The 22,676-nt window shown below is 44.3% G+C and overlaps 2 protein-coding genes across 2 annotated transcripts in view; both read right to left on the bottom strand.

Annotated features, from left to right (window-relative positions):
• The window catches only part of SOST (sclerostin), a 3,459-nt gene extending 241 nt beyond the window's left edge, over window positions 1-3,218 (bottom strand). The window contains exons 1-2 of the mRNA XM_009648242.1: window positions 2,999-3,218; window positions 1-175 (exon numbers count right to left, since the gene is read on the bottom strand). The exon at window positions 1-175 is cut by the window's left edge and continues 241 nt beyond it. Coding sequence (XP_009646537.1) covers window positions 1-175; window positions 2,999-3,218 — 395 coding nt within the window. The remainder of the gene's footprint in view (window positions 176-2,998) is intronic.
• Window positions 3,219-12,054: 8,836 nt separating this feature from the next.
• Window positions 12,055-22,641, bottom strand: DUSP3 (dual specificity phosphatase 3). Its single transcript, XM_035903232.1, has 3 exons — window positions 22,200-22,641; window positions 16,456-16,682; window positions 12,055-13,004 (listed from the first exon to the last, which is right to left on the bottom strand). Exons 1-3 carry the CDS (start codon window positions 22,334-22,336, stop codon window positions 12,799-12,801), a joined length of 570 nt encoding a protein of 189 aa, XP_035759125.1. The 5' UTR covers window positions 22,337-22,641; the 3' UTR covers window positions 12,055-12,798.
• Window positions 22,642-22,676: the final 35 nt, after the last annotated feature.

Here is a 22,676-nt window from a genome sequence, read left to right as displayed (position 1 = left end):
TAATCCAGGGCGTTCTGACGCCACCACTTCCCTCTCCCGATCGAGTTGGGAAGGAGGTGCGAGGGGACGCACTGACCAGAGCAGACCAGTTCCTTGACGGGCTTGATGCTGCGGCAAGGGCCCTCTGTAACGTAGCGGGTGGTTCGCATTTCTCTGCAGCTGAAGTCAGAAGCATCTGCAAACAAGAAACGCATTCATTACCGACTATTTCTTCCCCATCCTTGAGAAAGCACTTTTCCGTTCCCATAGCAAGATATCCAGCCCTGAACTAGATACAAGCTGGACATCTGGAATGGCAGATTTTGGGAAGAGCATCTCCAAAGACTCATTCGTGCAGCTTCTGAGTATTTGGCTACGGGAGTTATGAGACCCCTGAACAACCATGTGCAAACTGATGAGTAAAATCCTTCTCCTGCCTCTAGGAAAATCCCCCACCAGGGCTGTGCCGGCGGTCAGTGCAGCTTCTGAAGTGCAACCCCAGCAGCAGCGGTAACTTCGTGGGAACTTTTGATGGGATTCTCCTGGCGTCATTTACTTGTGGGCAAAACCTTCCCCCGCTGATCTAGATTAACGCTGTTGACTTCAGCACTTGACTCCAGATTTAAATTCTTTTGCAACAAAGAAAAGTGTTCCTTCAGTGATTTTTAACGAGCGAAATGTGCTCCAGGTTAGGGCAAATAGCAGGGAACAAGAGCGCTAAGGAATTCCCACTCTTCAGGCATTAGGTTTTCCTAGTTTACTGATAATCCCACGTCCCACATCATCTCCTGCAGACAACTAGGGGCATCTTCTGGCTGATTAGAAACCTTACAGTGGGTTCCCCCCCCCCCCTTTTTTTCAATGGATACCTATAGGCAAAGGAAACATGAGGAAATACAAGATTTTTTAGCATTAAGGACTTAGAAAAACTTCCCAGACTTTTGCCAAGTGGCACACTTGGCTAATTGACTTGTTCGGAAGCCACAGAATTTGATTTTTGAAGGTGTTTATCAAAGAACTTCATCTAGATAAACACTTGCTGATGTTCTTCTCTTAGTCAGAAGGATAGTTTTAACTCAGGAACGCTACTTATGGTGGAAATCCTCAAAGGTCAGCTTACAAATAGAGGGCTGTGTCTGCCAGGCCCGTTGTCCCTGCTGTGCACAAGGTGGTTCCCTCCTTAGTACGGCAACAGGGAATTCTGACCCGGAGTCATTAGTGCTAGAACAGTATTGGGGCAGATATTTTCATTTTTGTTGTTCCTGTGAGGCTCAGAAACGTGATTTTTAGTGCTCAGGTTTATGTTTATCCAAGTACAGCTGGCAAGATTTCATTTTTTAAAAGCTTTAAGGGCTGCATTAATGAAATGAAACAATCCTTGCCGAGACAAAAACGCTGACAACTGAACTCCACGTGCCCTTACTTGAATCCTCCCAAGTTCCCTAAGAAAATTATATCTACGTAAAAAATACTGCTCTGAATGAAGTGCATGGTACCACCATAGCACACAGGCAGATACAGGTAAATATACGGGCATTTCCCGCAGCTCGGCAGGTTTATTTTCTGTGCGTGTATGTCCCGTCCTGTATGTGTGCAGGTTCCACATAATGCAAAATTATTCATGGGCTGGTGCAACGTCACGTGTCCTGGGAAGGTCTGGCCACTTCGGCTCATCCTTTTGATTCCTTGTGTTAAAGATGTTAAACTACATATGCAAGACTGCTTTATATCTTGAATAACTGTCCTGTCTCCTTCACTCTCTCTTTAAGTAAATGTACCTGCCACTTCAAAAAATCTGCACCTCTCAGTGGGACAGATCCCCCAAGTTGATGTTGGAGTAGTGAGAGGCTAAAAAATGAAGGTATTCAGATGGAACCCCAAACCTACCCTGCCTTGAGCTAGTGGTTGGTGGGGCTGCATGTGAGAAGCAGAGTGCCCCCCCTTTTAGGGATTTAAGTCCCTGCTGAAGTTGCACTCTCAAAAACATTACTTCTTTTATTTTTTTTTCTTTTAAAACATTGTTAATGCTATGGTTATAAACACCTTCACTGACAGCTGCAGCAGAAAACCCCAATTCCCTTCCACTTGTCCCCAGAGAATGAAGGCTAGCTCGGATCTGCAATGCACCACAGTGGGAACTGCAAGTTTGACTTGTTGCTACGGGCATTTGGTAGCCAAATGCATCGGTCTGGAGGACCAAGTTCACCCTATTTGCCAGTAGAACTTCTTTAAAAGTATCTTCCTCTGTGCTAACTCCCCATCTTCCATCCCTCCTCACAAAGCCTGTGGTTTGCATCATTGCGAACGTTAGACATTTGCCCAAATGCAGTGACAATATATTCTGCTATGCTGAAGTAGCCAAACCGATCCCACAATTGCACGCCCCTGCAATACAGAGTGCCCTCCCGATTCATTTGGGCACGCATTCCCCTTGGGAGCGTTTTCACTGTTCCTAACAGCTTTTTTGGCTGCTGGAATCCGGCTGTTGGCGAAGGCCGGCGAGCAGCTCGCTCCTCTCGGCTGCGCACAACCTCCACGTGCCGGGGTTGCCGTGTGAGCTCAGACACCGCTGGCGTGACTCTTTCTATTAATGATTTCTATCAGTGTCTCCACTGTCAACCCACTGCCCCATCCGAACATCCAAGAGAGAGAGGTGACTTGTGATACGTCCTGGCAGGGCTTGCGAGCACAAAACACAGAGGGATTTAAATAATATCTTCTCCCGGTTTTAGGTATTGGAGTTGGGTCTGCAGAAAGCAGCTGGGCAGAACGGGAATGCGCGTTGCAGTACCTAGGGATCGTTCGATAGATAAAGCACATTTTTCATCCGTAAACTCTGGTATATCCCTTCTAACGTTTACACAGATACTTCTTCAGCAGGGGATGTAACTCCCTATCACTTCGAGCATTAGTTTCACACCTAAAGGTTTTAATAAATAAACACATATGATAACAAGCATTCTTTTACAAACTGCCTGTTAGGGTCCAAACCCAGTAATAATGATGTTATTTTTCTTACCGTTCGGGTCTGGAGCTTGCTGGATGTGTCTTCCTCCGTGCTTTGCCTGGTTCATCGTGTTGTTGTTGCTGAAAGTCTGCTCCATCGGCGTTTCTGTATTCTCAGTGACCTCAGGAATGATTTCTGTAGCATCGTTTTTAAACATTTGCCACCCTTCCACTGACCGAAATGCAATTTGTATTAAGACACAGAGGGAGCACACAGCCCAGGAGATCTGCATGGTGGCAGCTCGCAGATCAGCTCTTCAGCACCCTGACAGTCTCAGATCCCAGGCAAAGGCACATTATTCCCCTTTTTTAAATCCTTTTTAGAACCAAGCCAGCCAATGACTATACAAAGTGGGAAGGGCCAGACAACAACTCATTCATCTCAGCTTTTGTCAGTGTGAAATAAAATGGGTGTGTGGGGGTGGGTTAGGGACAATATTCTACAACTTCTGTGTAAAAACTTCTCACATGAGCTTCATTTTTGTGCTTGGCAACAACGCTGGCCGACGAGACAGGGATGAATTGCAACCCGACAAGTCCTTCTGCACTTTTTTCTACCAATGTTCTAATTAAAACCTGCTTCTGCCTCCATATTTGAACCTTCGGCTAGTGTCTTTTCCCAAGGTTTTTCAGCCTTTTTATTTTTACTGTTGCTCTTCCCTTTCCCCTCTGCCCCTGGTACAAAGTAAGCAAATCCAGAACTGGAGCTCAGTAGTTACGCTTTCCAGTCTCTGCAGGCGAATGATTTGGGGGGGGGGGAAGCTTGTTTTTCCCTTTACAAACCAAGGAGCTCTACATTTTGTTTCGCAAATGTACTTGAAGGAACAGGAAAGAGCTTCTTTTCGAAATGAGAAGTCGTTTTGTTTAGTTTTCCTTAAAAAAAAAAACAGGCTGCTTGGAATATGTTCGTTAGGGTAAACAGCCAGGATGTTGTACATAGTGCTCTTTGACATGCTCTTGCTCACATTTTATCACTTTTTTTTTTTTTTAAAAAAGTACTTGCATTTGCTTTAAATTCTTTGCATGCTACCACTTCTGCTGACATTCTGCGCAAGTGTTGAACATAGGGCATTTGCTTATTTTAAACACAAGAACATGACCAGACTGATTTCCCTTCATGACACAACCAGCAAGAAGAGGGAATTGATGACCTCATGTCTAGGGCATGATGCCCAAGATGTATTCACGTGCCATCTTATAAAATCTCATCTATGGTATTCTTCTTCCTTGCAAAAATCAGATGATAGTGGTGATAGCTGCATCATTTTTTTTTGTCTCAAGACCACAAATATTTTCAAGTTATTTGCAAATGATGTCAGGCTAAATACATCCATTGGAAAGCATCTCAGTAAGGTCAGGCGCTACACTGAGCTCACCCTAGCTACGGAGAGCAAAATGTGTGCTTAAAGCAGCAGAGGGACACCCATGTGTTACTGCAGTGTTCGTCGCATACATCCTCATGAGAATATTTCATGTAGAAGAGATTCACAAGTGATTCACCGTCTGACTTCTCCCTGCTACTCTAAGAGCCAGTACCTAAGGCTTGCATTCCATTCTGACAATTCCCCTGACCTGGCACGGAAAACAGGTCACCAAATTGAAAGTGGAGGTGTATTCTCCCTTGGTGTGACCTTGATGGTAAATAATAAGATTTAAAGGACAGCAATGACCCGCGGAGGTGTCACCTTTTCAGCCTTACATGTGCACAGAGGCACACCCAGCAGATGCGCTGGCGGCACTGAGTCTTGTGAGCTTTACCCTACCTGCTCCGTACAACGGTCCTTTCCTGAAATAACAGCGTCCGAAATACATTGTGACATGCTTTCTCTCCTGCCCTTTCTCTCTGCCCCAAATTAGAGATTAGCATTCTCAGAAGAGACCTCCTTTCCAAATATTCCAAAGAATCTCTGGTGCACGGTGTTGCATACATGTGTGCCCTTGCTGTCTGCTCCCCTTCCACCTCTCCTCCAGCCCACATCTTACGCACCCTACCAGCACCAAAATTACTCTGGTTTTATGGAGGGATACAACATACTATTTTCTTTTTACCAGATTTTTTTTCTCCGCAGCCAGTCAGGATAACCTTCTTTAATACAGACTGCTGTCACATAATTTGCCTCAGATGATCCCTTTTTCCCTATCATCATCAGCAGCACTGATTATCTTCCATTCCTAACCGCCTCCTTTACTCAAAGCAGTTAATGATGGGCTCACGAATATAGGAAACCCAAGCACTCAGCCATTGCAAACGTATTTCCAAGCATAATTTTTCCCACTGAGGAGTAAGTCATGCTAATTCAACAGCAGGGGATACCCAGCTTCACAGGGGCATCATGATTGCCCACCAAATAAAAAGGGTTCCGAGGACAAGACAGACCCCAGCTTGGAAAGCTGTGGGACCACCACAGTCCTTGCAGATTTTGGTTGGTTAGTTGGTTTGGGGGTCGGGTTTTTTCCTTTCACAGATCAGGCTAGATGACCACAACTGAGTTACACTTGAAATTGCATACCAGAATCTCAAGCTCTGCTTTCAGGCCTTACGATACAGCTATTTTTTCTTTTCTTTGGAAATACTGACATGTGATCTCCTAACGGCCCTCCAAGGAATAGAACGGCGTGTGGGGGGGGGTTGTTTTGGCTTTTTAGTTTGGTTTGTTTGGTTTTTTTAGCCTGAACAAGTCAGGAAGGACGACCAGGAATTAAACAAAGATTTTTAACTCGGTATTATTTTTGCCAGATAGGAATTCACCTTGTCCCAAGTGAGAGCTCAGCTTGTGGCATGACGGAGTACAGCTGAACAGCAGAACAGGAGAGCAGAAGAAAATCGAGTCTTGGTAATCACCGAGCCCTTGCTACCTGTTCCCTGCCCTATTTAAATGCCTTCCAAATTGTACGTGTCTGTCAAAGCTCAGGTTCTGTTCATGTTTTTTCCTGTAACATCTCCCTAGAGAGTATTTCCAAAAGCGATCATTCGGGGGAAGCCAGCCACCAAGAACCACATTTATAGTAATCAATTGCCACATAAAACATACACATTTTCTTGATGTAGCTTCTCTAAGTACTTAAACAAGCCCCTCTGTGAACATTCTTAACATTTATCTGTATTACCCACTGGGAGAAATAATACCAAAAAAATATAGAGGTAAAAATCAGAAGCTATATTTAGCCTCCAGCTTAAAACTTGTTGTCCTTGAGCTAGGAGGGCAGCCTAACAGAGGCAAGAAAAGAATCCAAATCCCGCAGACATTCAGATTCCTTAACTACAAAAACATTATTCCATGTCCCGTAGCTGCCTGCCTGCTCACAGTCCTTTCTGCAGCAAAGCTGACGTGGTCTGGGCTGCAGCACCACCACCCCTCCACCCCCAATTGATTTTTGCACTGTTAATGAAGCACAGGGAAAAAAAAAGGACGTATGATGGATGCTTTCAGAATGACTCCCCCCCATGGTGGAACTGAGTTTGGATCCTCTACATTCAGAACTGGGATGCTATTTTCTCAGATGGAAAAACACCGCTGTTAGCCACGCTAAGAGGGAATTAGACATATTAGGGGAGCAGGTACGAGGAGCTAATTGGCATTATTTGTCAGCCTGGATCCCTTGTGGCTGCTTTCCAGACTCAGACTTCTCTCCTGGCGTGCGTGCATCGCAATGCTGCACCACGAAGGCAGGCACATCTAAACCAGCTTCTGGAATCTGCTCTGTCACTGGTAACATCTGGTGCTCGCGATGCTCCCCCCTCTGCCCACACCCAGGCCGAGGGGTGTTCCGTTCCGTACCCGGCCCCGAAGATACACCTGTGCCATTTAAACTTATCTGTCGACAATGGCTCATGATGTACACGCCGCCCAGGAATTCACTTTCTGACACGTTCAAGAACTTCTTCACTTCTGAAACAGTTCCTTTTCCTACGGTGCTGCTAAGCCACCCTCGCCCAAGCAACTTCTCTCTGTCTCGTAAGAATTGTGCCGAGTCACACGCCGCCTTGTGAAAAGATCACGCCGAATGCTGTGGTGTGACCTCCTCCCAGTAGCCAAGAATAAATGGAATCTCAGCGTTCTCCCACCAGAGCCCAGCAAATGCACTGATAAATCATTCTGGTGCACCGATGAATCATTCTGGGGCACTGATAAATCATTCTGGTGCACTGATAAATCATACTGGGGCACTGATAAATCATTTTGGTGTGCTGATAAATCATTCTGGTGCACTGATAAATCATTCTGGTGGTTCGCCCTTTGCAGTGATAAAACAAGACGACGTTAGATTCACATGCTAGCGCTGTTCAGGGCTGGGATGACGACGACCTAGTGAAGAATAACAAGCCTACAGCTCCATCTGGTGAGTCAGCAAGCCAGCGACCTTGGCATACTGGAATTAAAATAATAAAAAAAACCCAACACTTCACTGAATTACACCATCCGCAGCTCCAGGATTTACTTGCAGAAGAAGAGATGAAAAGGACACTAATTCTCACAAACAAATCCTTAGAAGACACCTCTCAGGCCTTCTCTATTTTCAGTTGTACTCACTGGCGAAGCTCAGAAAGTGGTTTTAGATGAAACCTCTGTCTTATACTAAGTGAGATTCCATTAAATAGTCCCTCTGTGCTATAAACATGAGAGTAAACTGGCACAACTCCTTTAAACAAAGGAGGGGAAAAAATCCTGCTTCTAGTTCTAGCATCGGAGATTTAATTAGTTCTGGACAACAGAAGACAGCTCAATGAAAATATTTAAGTGGCTGGAGGGCTGGAGCCCCTCTGCTCTGAGGCCAGGCTGGGAGAGTTGGGGCTGTTCAGCCTGGAGAAGAGAAGGCTGCGGGGAGACCTGAGTGCGGCCGGTCAGGGCTTAAAGGGGGACGATAGGAAAGATGGGGACAATCTTTTTAGTAGGGCCAGCTGTGACAGGGCAAGGGTGATGGTTTTAAACTGAAGCAGGGTAGGTTTAGACTGGATCTAAGGAAGAAATTCTTTACAATGAGGATGGTGAAACCCTGGCAGGGGTTGCCCAGAGAGGGGGTGGAGGCCCCATCCCTGGGACCATTCCAGGCCAGGTTGGACGGGGCTGTGAGCAGCCTGATCTGGTTGAAGGTGTCCCTGCTCCCTGCAGGGGGGTTGGGCTGGGTGACCTCTAGGGGTCCCTTCCCACCCAAAACATTCTAGGATTCTATGATTCTATGAAAACAGGCACTTCAAATGCCGTTTCTGCTGTTCTCCTTTGCTCAGCGGGAGGAAGATATGTTTAACACAAGTTTGTTTTTCAACTCGAAGAGTATGAAGGGTTCTTACACAAAGTGTTTTTCATCTGCAGAGCCTTTTATAAAGATTAATTAATTCTCACATCACCAAGAGAGTTAAGCCAGGCATACTCATGTAGGAGAAAAACGTGCCCAGTACTACACAGGCTCAACACCTGAAAATGGAATTCCAAGACTGGAATGGGCTGCTGGTCCCGCATTCGGACACTGTGAATTCTAAGTCAGAAATAACTTCATGCAATGTTCCCTTTTCAGCAGCGACATATTGCAATGTTCTCTTGTGAAGCATTTTCTGACGGTACCTATGGTTCAGAGCGTGCCAGATACAACACTTGCTGTCGACACCGTAGTCTCAGCTAAGAAAGCACTCAGAAAATGCTATTTTTGCTTTGAATCTCAATTTTTTAGTTACAAAATTCTCTCCTGTACTTATGCAATGGCTGAGAAAGATTCGGTCCAGCCCGAGCAGGTGAATTTAGTTTTCTGGGTATCATCATTGTATCTAGCTGGACTTTTTTCTGTATTCCTTGCTCTAAGATGCTCATAGCTTCTCGCCTACACTCTTCCTCCCGCTCCAACTTCACTACCTCTTAAGCACAAAACCCCAAGCTATTGGTTTTCCTTTCACTGTGCTGGATTTGACGTGGTAGGTATCTCTGTTCTGTGACACATGCAGATTTTACAGAAACCCCATCCCTTCTCCAGCATCTGATCTACACAAAAAGCACCACGCTGCTGCTCAGGATAAACTTATTAATGTGAATCCAGACCACACTATTTTAGCTATAACCAAGAGGTTTCAGCTCCCCAAAATGCTGTGTTGCTTATTTGCGACAAAGAGTTGTTCTAAAAAATACCTTCCCCAATTAGCATGCTTGGAAGGAACATCCCACAGCAAAAGGCAGCTCTGCCGTCATTCCAGAAGGATACAAAGGGGCGTTGCTTCCGATACTTTCTCAATTTCATATTGCACGGAAGGAAAGCTCTCATTCCCGTTTTTATACGATCTTCCCTTCTACAACCAGAAAGAGCACTATCAAAGCGTACAGCACGTCGTTATGGATTAGAGGCACACAGGTTCTTCTTGGCCAGTTAAAATAGGCAGAGGAATTTGCAGCATTACTGTACTTAACCAGCAAGATAAGACTAAAAGAGGGAGGGTGTGATCCATCAACGGAGCAGCGGCCTGACACTCTATTTTTAGCTTACTCTAAAAGCAGAGCTGGAAATGGTTTCATTACTGAGTCACTCCAGATAGGATAAACCATCTTAGAGCTCAATTTTTAAAATCACTTTACAGCGTTGTCTTAGTTCTTCCTCTTCACCCTCAAACTACAAGAAGTTCATTAAATCTGTTCTGTTACACTGAGATAAACGGGCTGGAGTAGCACTGAAGTTACCACGAGAAGCAAAACGTGTCCTGTGAATTAAAAGAACATCTTGAACAGAAGAACAAATTCCTGCATGTCTTGATTTGTCGGTATTTCTTGTTACTGACAAATACAAAACCATCGCCCTGTATCGGGTCAAGCTGCATAGCGCTGGGCTTTCTATTGGTATGCAGAAAGGGGATGGTAACACACCCATGTTTTGGCCACTGCTGAGCAGTGCTTGAACAGCACCAAGGCTGTGCCCCCAACTCCCAAACCACCACCAGTGGGCTGGAACGGGGCAAGATCTTGGGAGGGGACGTAGCCAAGACACCTGACCCAAAGCAGCCACAGGGATATTCCATACCACATGACGTCAGCTCAGATATAAAAACTAAGGGAAAAGGAAGGGTGGGGGGGGAAGGGCATTCGTCTTTTGTGTTTTCTCTTCCGGAGCAACAGCTATGCCTACTGAAGCCCTGCTTCCCGGGAAGTGGCTGGGCGTCGCCTGCTAATGGGAAGTAGAGAATAAAATCTTGTTTTCCTTTTGCTACTGCACGCGGCCTTTGCTTTTGCTTTTTTATTAAACTGCCTTTATCTTGACCCAGGAGTTTTCTTTCTTTTCCATCTCATTCTCTCCCCACCTGCCCTGCTGAAGAGGGGAGCGATAGAGCAGCTTGGTGGCCCCTGGCGTCCAGCCAAGGTCAAACCACCACATGCCGTAAGGTAAACAGACTCCATTTTAATAAACCATTCTGGTTTTAATCTGACAACTATGAGCTTTCTTACAATCTATGAGAGAGGAACAAAAATCTAATTCCTAATGGTTCCTTAGCTCTTTAATGGACTGGAATTTTTGAGCTCTAAGGAACAGGTCCAAGACAAAGTACATGCACGCAAATCTCCATTTATTTGGGTTTTTACTGGTAGTGCAGACGGGTATGATGACTACATGGTGTGAGACGAGATAGATAGAAAAAAATATATATATGCCCATAGTAAACGTTGTAAAAGGATGATTTATAAGTAAGACTGCAGTATGAAAAAGTCAGTGTAGTAGAAAAGTAAGGCCAGTATCCCCATTCCCCAAGCTACACAGCCTGAAATGAGGAACTAGGAATTTTGAAGAAGCAATTCACTTCATACCGATAGAACGGCAGAAAGGATGACGTATGTCATTAGCCAGTGAAATGGCCTACGGCACGTTCTTACCGAACCATCCTGATTCAAAGTGAGCATGGCATACCGACTGACTGCAGGGAGGTGAAGGAAACATTACGTAGAGTGTTCGCCAGTTATCCCTTTAAAGGACAAGAGGAAACGGCCTCAAGTTGTGCCAGGGCAGGTTTAGGTTGGACATTGGGAAAAATTCCTTCCCCCAAAGGCCTGTCAGGCTCTGGAAGGGGCTGCCCAGGGAAGGGGTCGAGTCCCCATCCCTGGGGGGATTTAAAAGCCGGGCAGATGAGGTGCTTAGGGCCATGGTTTAGTGGTGGGATGGCAGGGTTAGGGGAACGGTTGGGCTTGATGAGCTTAAACGGCTTTTCCAACCTGAATGATTCTGTGATTCCATGATTCTAAAGGGCACAAAAGGCTACTTGATTTGGCAGTTCCCATCCTGTGCAAGGAAACAGAAATAAGCCTGGTCTTCAACCAGAACAATCATCTCTGGAGTTTAATTTCAAGGAAGTTATCTAGCTATACAGAATTGCCCCCTGCCACCCCCACCCCCCCGAACCACACAACCCCAACAACAAGAAGCAAAACAATGTACATCCATCGTGATTTTTGATCAGTGAACTGAATATATAAAACTAGATCTGGGCTTACATGTATGCCTCATACAACAATGTTTCCGTTTAAAATAGCATTAAGATTTTCAATCTAGAACTGCATTAAAGCACAGATCAAAAGGGAACACACACAACTCAGCTTCTGTCAGTTTAACAAACAATTCCGAGCTTGCAGTGGGAGATTAATTATATATATAAATATATATAAAATGCTATAACTCACAGGTACACATTTACACACCAGTCAGGCATACTGTAAACAAAGCTCCCTTTCCCAGTATTGCAATGACTCACTTCACCGGTACGTCAAACAGAATCAAGACATCATTTATTTTAATAGGAAGGAAATGTTTCCTATTCCGTGTGGTTCGTAACAATGCTCATTTCTATTCAGTGATGCCATGCAAGCAATCCAAGAAGTCAGGAGTAGACTTCTACAAACTGCTTTGTAAGCTCACCTGCGCTGCCCAACTGGAAATAATCTGCGTGTGTGCTCATTCCATTCGACGTTAAACAAAAGCGATAGTAAAGACGGGAGAGAGACACTGGAATTCAATACAAACCTCGGGAGCCATTATATTCGGATACTTAGAAGTTTATCATACATCCAGTACAAGCACTCCTAAATACAGACGTGATTTCTTCTTTGCTCAAGTTTCTTCCTCAACATTTGCTCCTGACTTTTTTTCTAGTATGACTTCAAAACAAAAACAAAAGAGCATTTGATATCAGACTATTTCATGTCAATCACAACAGCAAGAGGTACAAATATTCTTGGAAATACAGTGTGCATCAAGATTGGGCTCTGAATGGCTTTACTACCACACACTGTGTATTGCATAAATCCACACTAAACACAACACTGCATACACTTCATTTGACAAGCGAGTGCATCTGTGCATTTGTATATATGCTTCTCCATTCCTTGAAGCTCCGACACTCAAACTTTAGGCACCTGTGTGCATGAAAAAGAAGCTTTAGAAAATACAGTACTTCAATTAAGAGCGAGCAAAGAGATGTGTTGGGGCGCTCAGGAAATGGTGCTCTGGTGGGATACAAGACAAGGCTTAAATGAATCGCAACTCAACATCAGTGCAAACCACATTGGCTACAGAGTCTGCAGGGGGCTCTGAAATACATGTGAAGACAGCTGTTATCACTGGAGTTACCCCTCTAAAAACACCTCTCTATTGCAACAGCTCCAAACAGTGACACGGTTTTGTGCCATCTTGAAAGACAGACCCAGAGTTCGAGAAAGATACTTTCACTAGACAAGAGCAGGAATTCTGTCTCCCTCACATTAGGTGATTTAGCTTGGTGATTGGGAATCTAAAGTACCTAAAACGTCCTCTGATGGTTTGAGAAACTTCAAAAAATACTACGGTGCTCTTGTTCTAGGGCTTCAGTTTGCCCTCCTTCACTAACTGCTCATTGAGCTGGCAAAGCTGCCTTAGAAAGCCATCATTGGGGCCAATCTCTCGCTTCTGCCGGACAGTGCTCAATGCAGACTTGACATCCATATTCTGGCGAAGCATGAGGTAGGCGATGACCAGTGTAGGAGAACGGCTGTAGCCCTCACGGCAATGCACAAACACTTGTCCTGCAGGGAAGACAGGTCATAATTTGGGTTATACTGGAATACATGGTTGAAAAGCAACATGAAATAGCTAGGATATAAAGCGTAATCATATTAGTCCTTCAGCAGCTTGAGCAAAGTAAATTCTGAATGCTACAGAAGACACAGAACTTGGAAGAAAGGTGCTTTCACTCTGCTAGTTAGCTACATGGTCTGTCATCAAGGATAATGCAGAAAAAAATATGGTTGTGTATCAAACATTCACACTAAAACATATTTGCTGCTATATTACAAAGAGTCAGACCGTGTCTATTTACTACACTTCTCCACTCTTTTGTGGTTTAGAATAAGCCTTGTCCCTAAAGATGACCAGTACCAGAAATATGCTGTTTGTCATATGTTCCATCTCTTCAAAGACATCCAGCTTTTTTGCTGCATTGCTGCCAATTCCTATGCTAACTGCATGCTGGATCATACCTGGCTACTTCTCTGGCTATTTATGAAGCCACATTAACACTCAAGTAAATGAAACTGCTGACCATGCAGCAACAAGAACCAGAAACATCTAATCACACCTATGTCAGCACCAATAAAATGCTTCCAACTAACTGATTAGGGAACTCATTCTACATACTTGTTTGGTTATATTGGGTTTGTGTGGCGAAGTTTTGGCATTGAGGGGGTGGGCTACAGGGATGGCTTCTGTGAGAAGCTGCCAGAAGCTTCCCCTATGTCCGGCAGAGCCAAAGCCAGCCGGCTCCAAGATGGACCCGCGGCTGAGCCCATCAGTGACGGTGGCAGCGCCTCTGGGATAAAATTCTTAAGAAGGGGAAAAAAACCCTGTGCAATTGCAGCCAGAGAGAGGAGTGAGAATGTGTGAGAGGAGCAGCCCTGCAGACACCCAGGTCAGTGCAGCAGGAGGGGAGGAGGAGCTCCAGGCACCTGAGCAAAGATTCCCCTCAGCCCCTCGTGCAGCCCATGGTGGGGCAGGCTGTGCCCCTGCAGCCCAGGGAGGCCCACAGGGGAGCAGATCTTCCTCTGCAGCCCAGGGAGGACCCCATGATGGACCAGGGGGGTGCCCGAAGGAGGCTGTGACCCCGTGAAGAGGAGTCCAGGCTGGAGCAGGTTTGCTGGCAGGGCTGGTGACCCCACAGGGGACCCACACTGGAGCCGTCTGCTCCTGAAGGACTGCACCCCGTGGGAAAGACCTGTGTTGGAGCAGTTTGTGGAGGACTGTCTGACATGGGAGGGACCCAATGCTGGAGCAGGGGAAGAGAAAGAGGAAGAAGAAGGGGCAAAGACCATGTGTGATGAACTGACCCCAACCCCCATTCCCCATCCCCTCGTGCTGCCTGGGGGGAGGAGGTAGAAAAAATCAGGAGTGAAGTTGAACCCAGGAAGAAGGGAGGGGTGGGGGAAAGGTGTTTTAAGATTTGGTTTTATTTCTCATTATCCTATTCTTATTTGATTGGCAATAAATTAAATTACTTTCCCCAAGTCGAGTCTGTTTTGCCCATGACGGTAATTGCCAAGTGATCTCCCTGTCCTTATCTCAACCCCACGAGCCTTTTGTGCCTTTTGTCATGTTTTTCTCCCTCTGTCCCGCTGAGGAGGGGAGTGATAGAGCAGCGTCCAGCCAGGGTCAACCCACCACGTGGGTAAATCCCATAAGTAGGTATCCAACAATAACAAAGCAGGCCACTGATCCCTTTGAGAAATCTAACTCGATTTTATTGCTTCTCAGCCTCTTCCTCTTTGGCCTGCTTTTCCAGGCACAAAACTTTTCCCCTTCCCAAATGCAGTGGGAGATATGGCCCAGGCTACTCTCCAGAGTAACTTTTTTCCTGAGACAAGAGAACAGATGAACCATACACACACATTTTCATCATAACCACAACTTTGCAGCAGAAAGCCCATTACCACATTTGCCTTGAGCTACAGAGGCTTCTCAGCTCAAGGCAAATCTCTAATCAGTAGCAAGTTAAACAGCTACAACAATTCATTCTCAACATTTTTTGAGAGCCCGTAGCCATCAATTATCAAGATTTAGTGATTCTTCATCATATACATGGAAGCGAATTGACTTCCCCTCTGGAAATGATCAGAAGCAAAAGGGTTTCTAGCCTTCCTTCCTCTGTGAAAGGCAGCGTCTTAAGGGCGGCCTTCCAGACCTTTAGTATACCAGACCTGCCTTCCGGAACTTCATGCAACTACAACACTAAAATAAAATTGAAGGAAAATATCACTGCATCCCTCTTCACTTCACTGTCCTTACTCTACACTTCAGCATCAGACAAAACTATCAAATCGCAGTAGCGATTTGTAGTAGAGTGAATATTAAAACTGGCTCCAGCATCACCTGGCTACAAAGTTCCGCTGTTTGCCACAGTAAGAAAACAGTGGCAGGCATGGTAGACAACTACGAAGAACGAAAGAATCAGCAAACAGAACTGCTGCTGTAAATTCAGATTGCCTCTGCAACTGGTTAGATCAAACTGAGTAGGGACAGTCATGGCACAGCTGGCCCTGTTAAACTCTTCTGTCCTACTGCAACCTGTTTCGGTGAGACACATTTCAGTTTTTAGAATTGTCAATACTTCACCAAGCTGGGGGTAAAAAATTCCTTCCATCTGTCACAAGCACATCACAGCTCCAGTACCCTTTTTGCCCATTTCAGAGAAAGAGCTTCTAGAATTGTGGGAGTTCTTGTTCCTCCTTTTTCATGTTTAGTCACGAAGCGAGAAAGAAATTAAGCATGCGTAGAAATAACTGGTATGCTAAAATAGTCGAAAACCAACAAACACCATCTGACCCACTGCACTACGTCCTAGGATTTCTGCTCTGAGGAAACACACTGTAGAGAAATGTGGCAATCAACAAGATTGCAAATATCATCTCCAGCCTTCCTGCAATCCTAGGGAATAATGAGGTAATAATCATCACATAAAATAATATAATGACTTAATGTAATAAAAATTGTAAGGCCACAGTCTCTATCCTTACTATACATTTGGAAATAAAAACCATACAGGAGGTTGTGAGAGTACTCTTCAGCAATGCATTACTTGTATCACTTCTGCCTTTAGTTTTCAATTTCTAGTGTCCTAAGCTAACTTTTAGATCCTGAACTTTTTTTTTTCCCCATGTGATTTACCACTTCTAAGGAAAAATAAGAACAGATCTTCCCAGGAAGGCACTATTATAGGATGCAGCAGCTGTTTCACTTTTCAAAGTCACCCCTACGGTGACAGACTTCCATTTGCCATGTACTGGAGACCTATATGTACAGACAGAAGATTAAGATGTCTTATCGTGTATTCTGGTGTCTTTGATCCACAGCCTTGATGTGAATTCCTGACTTGGCTGTTCAGCTGATAATCTGAGCAAAGAACCATTTTAAACAGTAAAATAAATTGCTAAGAAACATACGCAGTGCACAGAAAACATGGTAGAAAGATATTTTGGTTTGCCTTACCATCCTTCTGGGAAAGTGCTTTCTCAATAAAATCAGCTGCCTCCTCAAAATAGCGACTGAGGTTAAATTCTTGTGTATCGTTAGCTTTAATGCCATGGTATGTGATGCCTGTGCCTTCATAGAACTCTGCATTAGTGTTCACATGCATGAATGACTTCCCCTCTGCTGCATTCAGAACATGGGTTATCCCCAGACGCTGCAGCCTCATAATGTTCTTGGCTATGAACCTGTATGATAAAAAGTGTCAAGAAAACGATTAGAACTCGGTGAATCATCTCAGTATTTATGATGTCCCCAGAAGGTATTGCTAGCCAAAATCTTTGATTTTTCTGTAAGTCAATGCTAAATATACTGTGCCCCGAAGTGAATTAGCTACAGATTATAAATTCACAGAAATATTTAGAGCCACGGTCACTACTGTGCATGAGAGAACGCTGCTTTCTTGGCTGACAACCGAGCAGAGCACACATGAAACTTAATCTGTCGCAGCCTACTATGGCACAGAATTAGAACTCTTTCTGAACGCAAAATTCTGACCAAAGTAAGAAAATACTGGAGATAACAGAAAGCCCGGGATAGTCACTTCTAAGATTAACTGTTATTTACATAAGATAATTTAAAAACCAGTTAGAATAAGCCTCTACTGTCAGCTACCAGTATTGCAGGGCTAGGTAAGCAGTACTTGCTACTCCAGCAGACAGTCCAGACAAACAGACATTTTATTTAGGGGGCAATTTTAACCACTGTGAAACAGCACCGGCTCCTCCTCAGGCCACAGGAAGATAGAAAGTAACTGTGAATAAATGTTCCTGCATCTTCGAAGGTCTCACCTATGAGTTGCAGTCCTCTGTCCCTGTGCTATTCAACATGTTTGAAGTCATGGAATGATCTGGCAAGGCTGTCATCCAAAGGCCAGCAATATAGCGACGCAATTCAGCCTTCGCCACTCAAGTGTTTTCGTCACAAGTATTGTAATTTTTAGTGTCTTAGTTGAAATGAATATGGAAAATATGGAAAAGAATCCAGGTGAGTGATGTTTAAGAAGCCCAAGTGCTTCAGAAAGCATTCAGTACTTTCAGGTCAGCTAAGCCCTGCCTAACTCCTCTGGTTCTATCAAGTAACTGTAGCAAACCCAGCACCTTTCAGTGGCTAGAAGCACCTTGCCCTGTTACCAAACACTGAGCAGGATGATCACGCCTTTCAGGCTTGATGATGACAATGAATTAGATCCAGCAATAATGCCATAAACTCTGATAAAAGCTCCAGGTTTCTAGAATGGCAAACAACCCATCTACTTAGTAGCACAACTGATCCTGCACAAACCTCTACTTGTGCACTGGAGCACGATCTGTAGTTAAGAGGAGATAACCATTGAGTAGTATGAGGAGACCATTGACTCCTTTTTGTCATAAACCCACTGCTTTTCATTCTGAGTCTGATTATTTCCATATGTCAGTCCCAATATCTGCATCACTTTCCTGGGAAGAAAAAAACCCCAACATACGTTTTATCACACCATGGGGCCTCCTAGTAAGATCTGAGTCCACTGGTCAACACTGGCAGAATGGGACAGAAGGCTTTTGCTGAAAGCTAACTCAGTTCCTGCACACTTTGTGAAAAGAGGTAGCCTACACAGGCATAAATCCCTTTATTGTTTTTAAAGGCTGCTTTCACTATGTGTCTAACTGGATGTGGAAACTGAAATCCTTTAGAAAATCTCTACAGCTCAAGACAGAAATGCAAATGCAAATACAGAGTCTTAATATTAAGCTGAGCTCCGGATAAGCATTTGCACGGTATCTTTTTGGGCAAGTTTCTGAGACGTGGCAATGCACCTAACAGTTTTGGCTGGACACTTAGCTATTCTAAAAAAGTTAAAATAAATACCCAAATTAGTTGGTTTGTATCTATATGAATCTGAGTGCATTCACTCACAATTTTGATGTAATTCAAGGCTATATGAACATCTAGAGTCTTCCTTTTCGCCTAATGACCGATCACCCCTTAAACTGTAGTGCAAGCAGATGAATCCTTATGCACTAGTGAAGCTTCTACATTTTCTGCTGTCTTTGCCAAACAACTATGGCAACGAGCCAAATATTTGTAAAGACTTCATTACCCAAACAAATGTTGACAGATTTTCCATCTGGCGGGACATCATCTGTGCCAGGGGGACAAGTATCAGTGCCTGGGGAATTCTGCTTGCAACACAAAAGAAATCCTACAGTATAAGGCCAAAATAAAAAGTGTTAATTCAGCTGTGAGTGAGTTCCTTTGCTTAGTGGGGTGAGTATATGGTTTAGGTAATAGTATATATCTGATAGTGGACAGGATCAATAGGAACTCACGTCCTGGAACCGTGGTTGAATCTGGCAATGCAGACTGGCTCCCCTGAAGGCAAATTTCTTCTCAGTGAATGATTTTTGCAGATTTTATAGATGGTTTTCTTACACAGCTAGAGGTGAAAAAGAGAGTATTTGTATGCCATTTTTTTCTCCCTTTCCAAACAGTCCTTGGATCTCTCCCATCCTTAACATTTCATTCCAGCTGCATCATGTTCCATGTTGAAATGCTAGCTCCTCCAAATAGCACACAGACGCTAATATCAGCTCCTTCTATTTCCCTAGGAAAAATCACAGAATCTTGCTTGTTCTCAGCATGGAAGACTGAGAGTTCCTTGTCCTGTGAGTAGCACTAGTAAGAAGGGTTTCTTTTGAACAGAGATGGAACAATTTTACCAGCCGCAAAACACGGGCCTTGGAGAACCATGCATCAGCAATTAAGGGTACATGAGGCTTTAAAGTGTTGCCATATGGGATTATAAGCAAATAAACCAAATCCTTAATGGCAAAAAATGCCGGCACATTAACACATTTTAATTTCCACTGTGATGTTCACATAAAATTGTTTCCTCACCGCTTCTTCCCTTACAGTCACTAAATTTAGTATTAATTCTCGGAGAATGCCTTTCATACTCCTTACGATACACGCGCACTTCTAGCACATTAAGAACAAATAATTGCTTCATGGGTTGCCCACACACATTACAACAGACAGAAAACTCAGACCGGGCATTCGTAACCAGAACCTTTTTACCAAATACAGTTCTGGAGACGTGGCTTGAATTGTTACAGGCTTCCAATAGCCTGTGAAAAAAACCCACGAACAGGTTCCCTTAGCCGGCAGTTCGGAAAGCTAAGCCTGCTGGCTTTCTGGCAAAGCACTGGTTTTGACAAGGCACGGTTGCTCTGAATAAAACCCCTCCCCTCCAGCGTGTTGACTGCTCCCCCCATTTTGGTGTCCTCTGCAACCCTGACAAAGATGCGTTCTGTCCAAGCGTCCTCGTCACCGATTAAGATGTTACACTGAAACACAGCTGGACTTGTACAGAAATAGAAAACGATTTGTATTTCCAGTGTATCCTGAATTCTTATTTTGTTATTGCTTGAAAAATACCTAATTGTGCTTGTCAGTCACCTATATAATTCTTGTTTCAGTGATACTACATTTTTACTCTTGTCTTCACCAATCTTGTCTAATTTTCTTGAGAGGTTACAACTGTCTAGTGCCATATGCAAAAACATTCTTCTCAAAATATTTTATCATTTTCCCTCTGTATGTTCATTAATTATGACTTTCATGTACTGCATGGAAGATCTTTGGCTCTGCCTGTAACGTGCAGTTATTTGACAGATAAATTTTTATTCTACACTATGACCCAATTTACTCTCATGCGCCTGAATGTCTCTGGGTTGTCATTTTTGTCTAAAGATGAGTTACTCATAAGGAGAGACAGCAGCACCCTTATGCAAAATATTCTAAAGGGTTTCCAACAGGATTTTCTGAATCTCACTCAGACGTTTTAATTCTTTCCTGTGACTTCCTGTACCAATTCTATTGCTTTCATACCATGTGTTGGGATTCCAATCCCCCCATGTTAAAACTCTACAGATGTGGCTACTCTGTGAATTCTTACTGTTATAAAATCTCTGCCGCTGTAGTCATAAATGCGGCAGAAAGGTTTGATCCACCCAAGTCAAAGCAGAGATTCAAACGTCAGATCAAATGACTGCGTTACTTTGCTCTCCTGCTGTATCTCCTTCCCGGATTTCCCTGTAGCCCAACGCAAAGTGCTCCTGATGACTCCTCAGAGATTCAGTGAAGAGATTTGTGCAGCAAAGGCCAAAGCCGAGATACAAGGTGAGCGCCAATCAGATGCACGCTGCACCACGGCAGATTCAAATACAAGATGCCTTCCAAGCTCTGCGCAGATGCTAGAGCAGAACAAGCCAGGCTCACGTACTGCAACTCCAGGCCCCAAACACAGCTACGGCTTATTTCTTGCACGCAGTAGTAAAAGCTTTCATGATGCCTTGCGCACAGTTGGACCCATATGCACAAAGCCCCGAGAGGCTGAGCGCAAAGGAGGTTCACTTCCCCAGCAGTTTGTAGGAGAAGGAGTCAAGTCAGAAAAACAGATCCTTTCTTCAGCCTTATCTTTACACAAGGAGAGTCCAAAAGAGGGACATGCAGCTGGAAATGCTGTGAGGACAGAGCTGCACAGTTTCAAATTCTTTCAGAATGACAACTAATACAGCAAATGCTACATACAATCCAGTATACCACAACCCCACTTGATACAAAAAAAATCCTCTTAAGAATTAGCTTTATTTCCAGTTTGAGAATATCAAAGTTCGCCCTGCGGTGACTGAATCTCAACAGACATTCATCCATTCAACTAGACCTCAGCATTATCTTAACTCTCCGTGGCTGCTTCAAAGATATTATTGTCTACTAAGTCTTGATAAATTAGGCAGGTTGTCTGTTCCCACTGTGAAATAGCTTTTTCATCAGCCCACAAAGTTATTTCTTACCTCTAGCTGTCCTCCACGATTTTTCAGAATCCTTTTAAAAACGCTGACAGGAGAATTACAGCTTGTCTGTTAGTGCAACTAACAGCTAAACTGTTCTTACGCTACAAACTGCACCGGTGCTCTGGATATTTTTGGTTGTCATTTATTACATAAAAAGCCCTTCTCAGTGGTAAAGCTTTCCACCAGACAGGCATTTTCCATCCTGCAACTTACACACGCATTCTCTGTTCCTAGACAACCTTGCATCTGAATGTATTAAAGTCCATCCTGTATAATTAAAATCAATTACTGAACAATGAAAACTACTCTGCAGTAGCCAACCACCTTCAAAATTATTTTTAAATTATTTACTGTGCAAATCACCTTGCAGGCTATGACTTAATTTCTTCCAGGTAACTGCTAAAAATATAAAGGAGAAGGTAGTTGCCAGATGTCAGATTAGCCGTTGAGATAATAATTTCACTCCTATCTCTGGATGCACATGTCCTGCATCGACTGGCAGCAACAAATATAATTTGGTTCAGCTTAGGAGACAGTTAATGAAAACCTATGGGTTTGATCACATTTCTTTAGGAGTTACAAGCTTCAAATAAGAAGAGGGATCCAGTATACCACACACGTATCAAAAAGTCCCCAGTTTCACAGAGGTAAAGTGCACAAAGAGGGACAAAAAGGGGAAAGAGAATCAGCAGGATATGACGGGATCGGAACAGATAACTGAAAGCATAATCTTGGTGCAAAGAATAACTATCATACAACTGGGTAATGAAGTGCCATTGGTGAACCCTGAACACTTTTTCCCCATGTAAGGGCTTTCTTCATAGCCATACCTGTATCGCTCTGCCTCCCACCATGTGCACGAGTACTTACTTAGGGTGAGGTTTTTGAGGGCTTAGAGTGCAGAAACGTTTATTTGGCCAATCACAGACAGGGGTGGTGACTCCTGTTAAAGCCTTGCTTCCTTTTAGGTCATTTTGCACATGGTTAAAGCGAGATCTAATACCCATATGGCTGCTCTGCTCGTTCTTCGTGTTCCAGCTTATTCCACTCGGCTGACACACGGTTATCACCCTGGCGGCGTGACCGCCCTCCTGCAGGTGATGCTGGGCGTACGGCTCATGGCACCTCGTCCCTCTTCTGCGCGGGTGACCGCAGCTTGTTAGCCAGGGTAGGGAACACCAGGAGAAGGAAAAGCCCAGGGCCGACGCGGCTGAGCGGGCGCGTTTCACTCTTAAGCAACCGGCTGAGCTTTAATCTCGTTTCAGCTCTACTTTAGCTTTAGATTTGGGATCTCAGCGGGGTACCGAGCACTTCGGCGGGTGCCGGTGATGCGCTGCGCCCCCCCCC

This window comes from Egretta garzetta, unplaced genomic scaffold, assembly GCF_000687185.1.
Source record: "Egretta garzetta isolate BGI_Z169 unplaced genomic scaffold, ASM68718v1 scaffold100, whole genome shotgun sequence".
NCBI lineage: Eukaryota > Metazoa > Chordata > Aves > Pelecaniformes > Ardeidae > Egretta > Egretta garzetta.
This window is presented reverse-complemented; position numbering and strand designations above follow the sequence as displayed.

Bases quoted from the DNA above. Each gene is read 5' to 3' on its own strand.
- DUSP3 (XM_035903232.1), bottom strand. From the start codon at position 22,336: ATGGGTATTAGATCTCGCTTTAACCATGTGCAAAATGACCTAAAAGGA. The intron at 16,683-22,199 runs GTAAGTACTCGT...TTTATCATACAG, and splicing joins CCTCAAAAACCTCACCCTAA to GTTCATAGCCAAGAACATTA. The intron at 13,005-16,455 runs GTAAGGCAAACC...TCTTCCCTGCAG, and splicing joins AGCACTTTCCCAGAAGGATG to GACAAGTGTTTGTGCATTGC.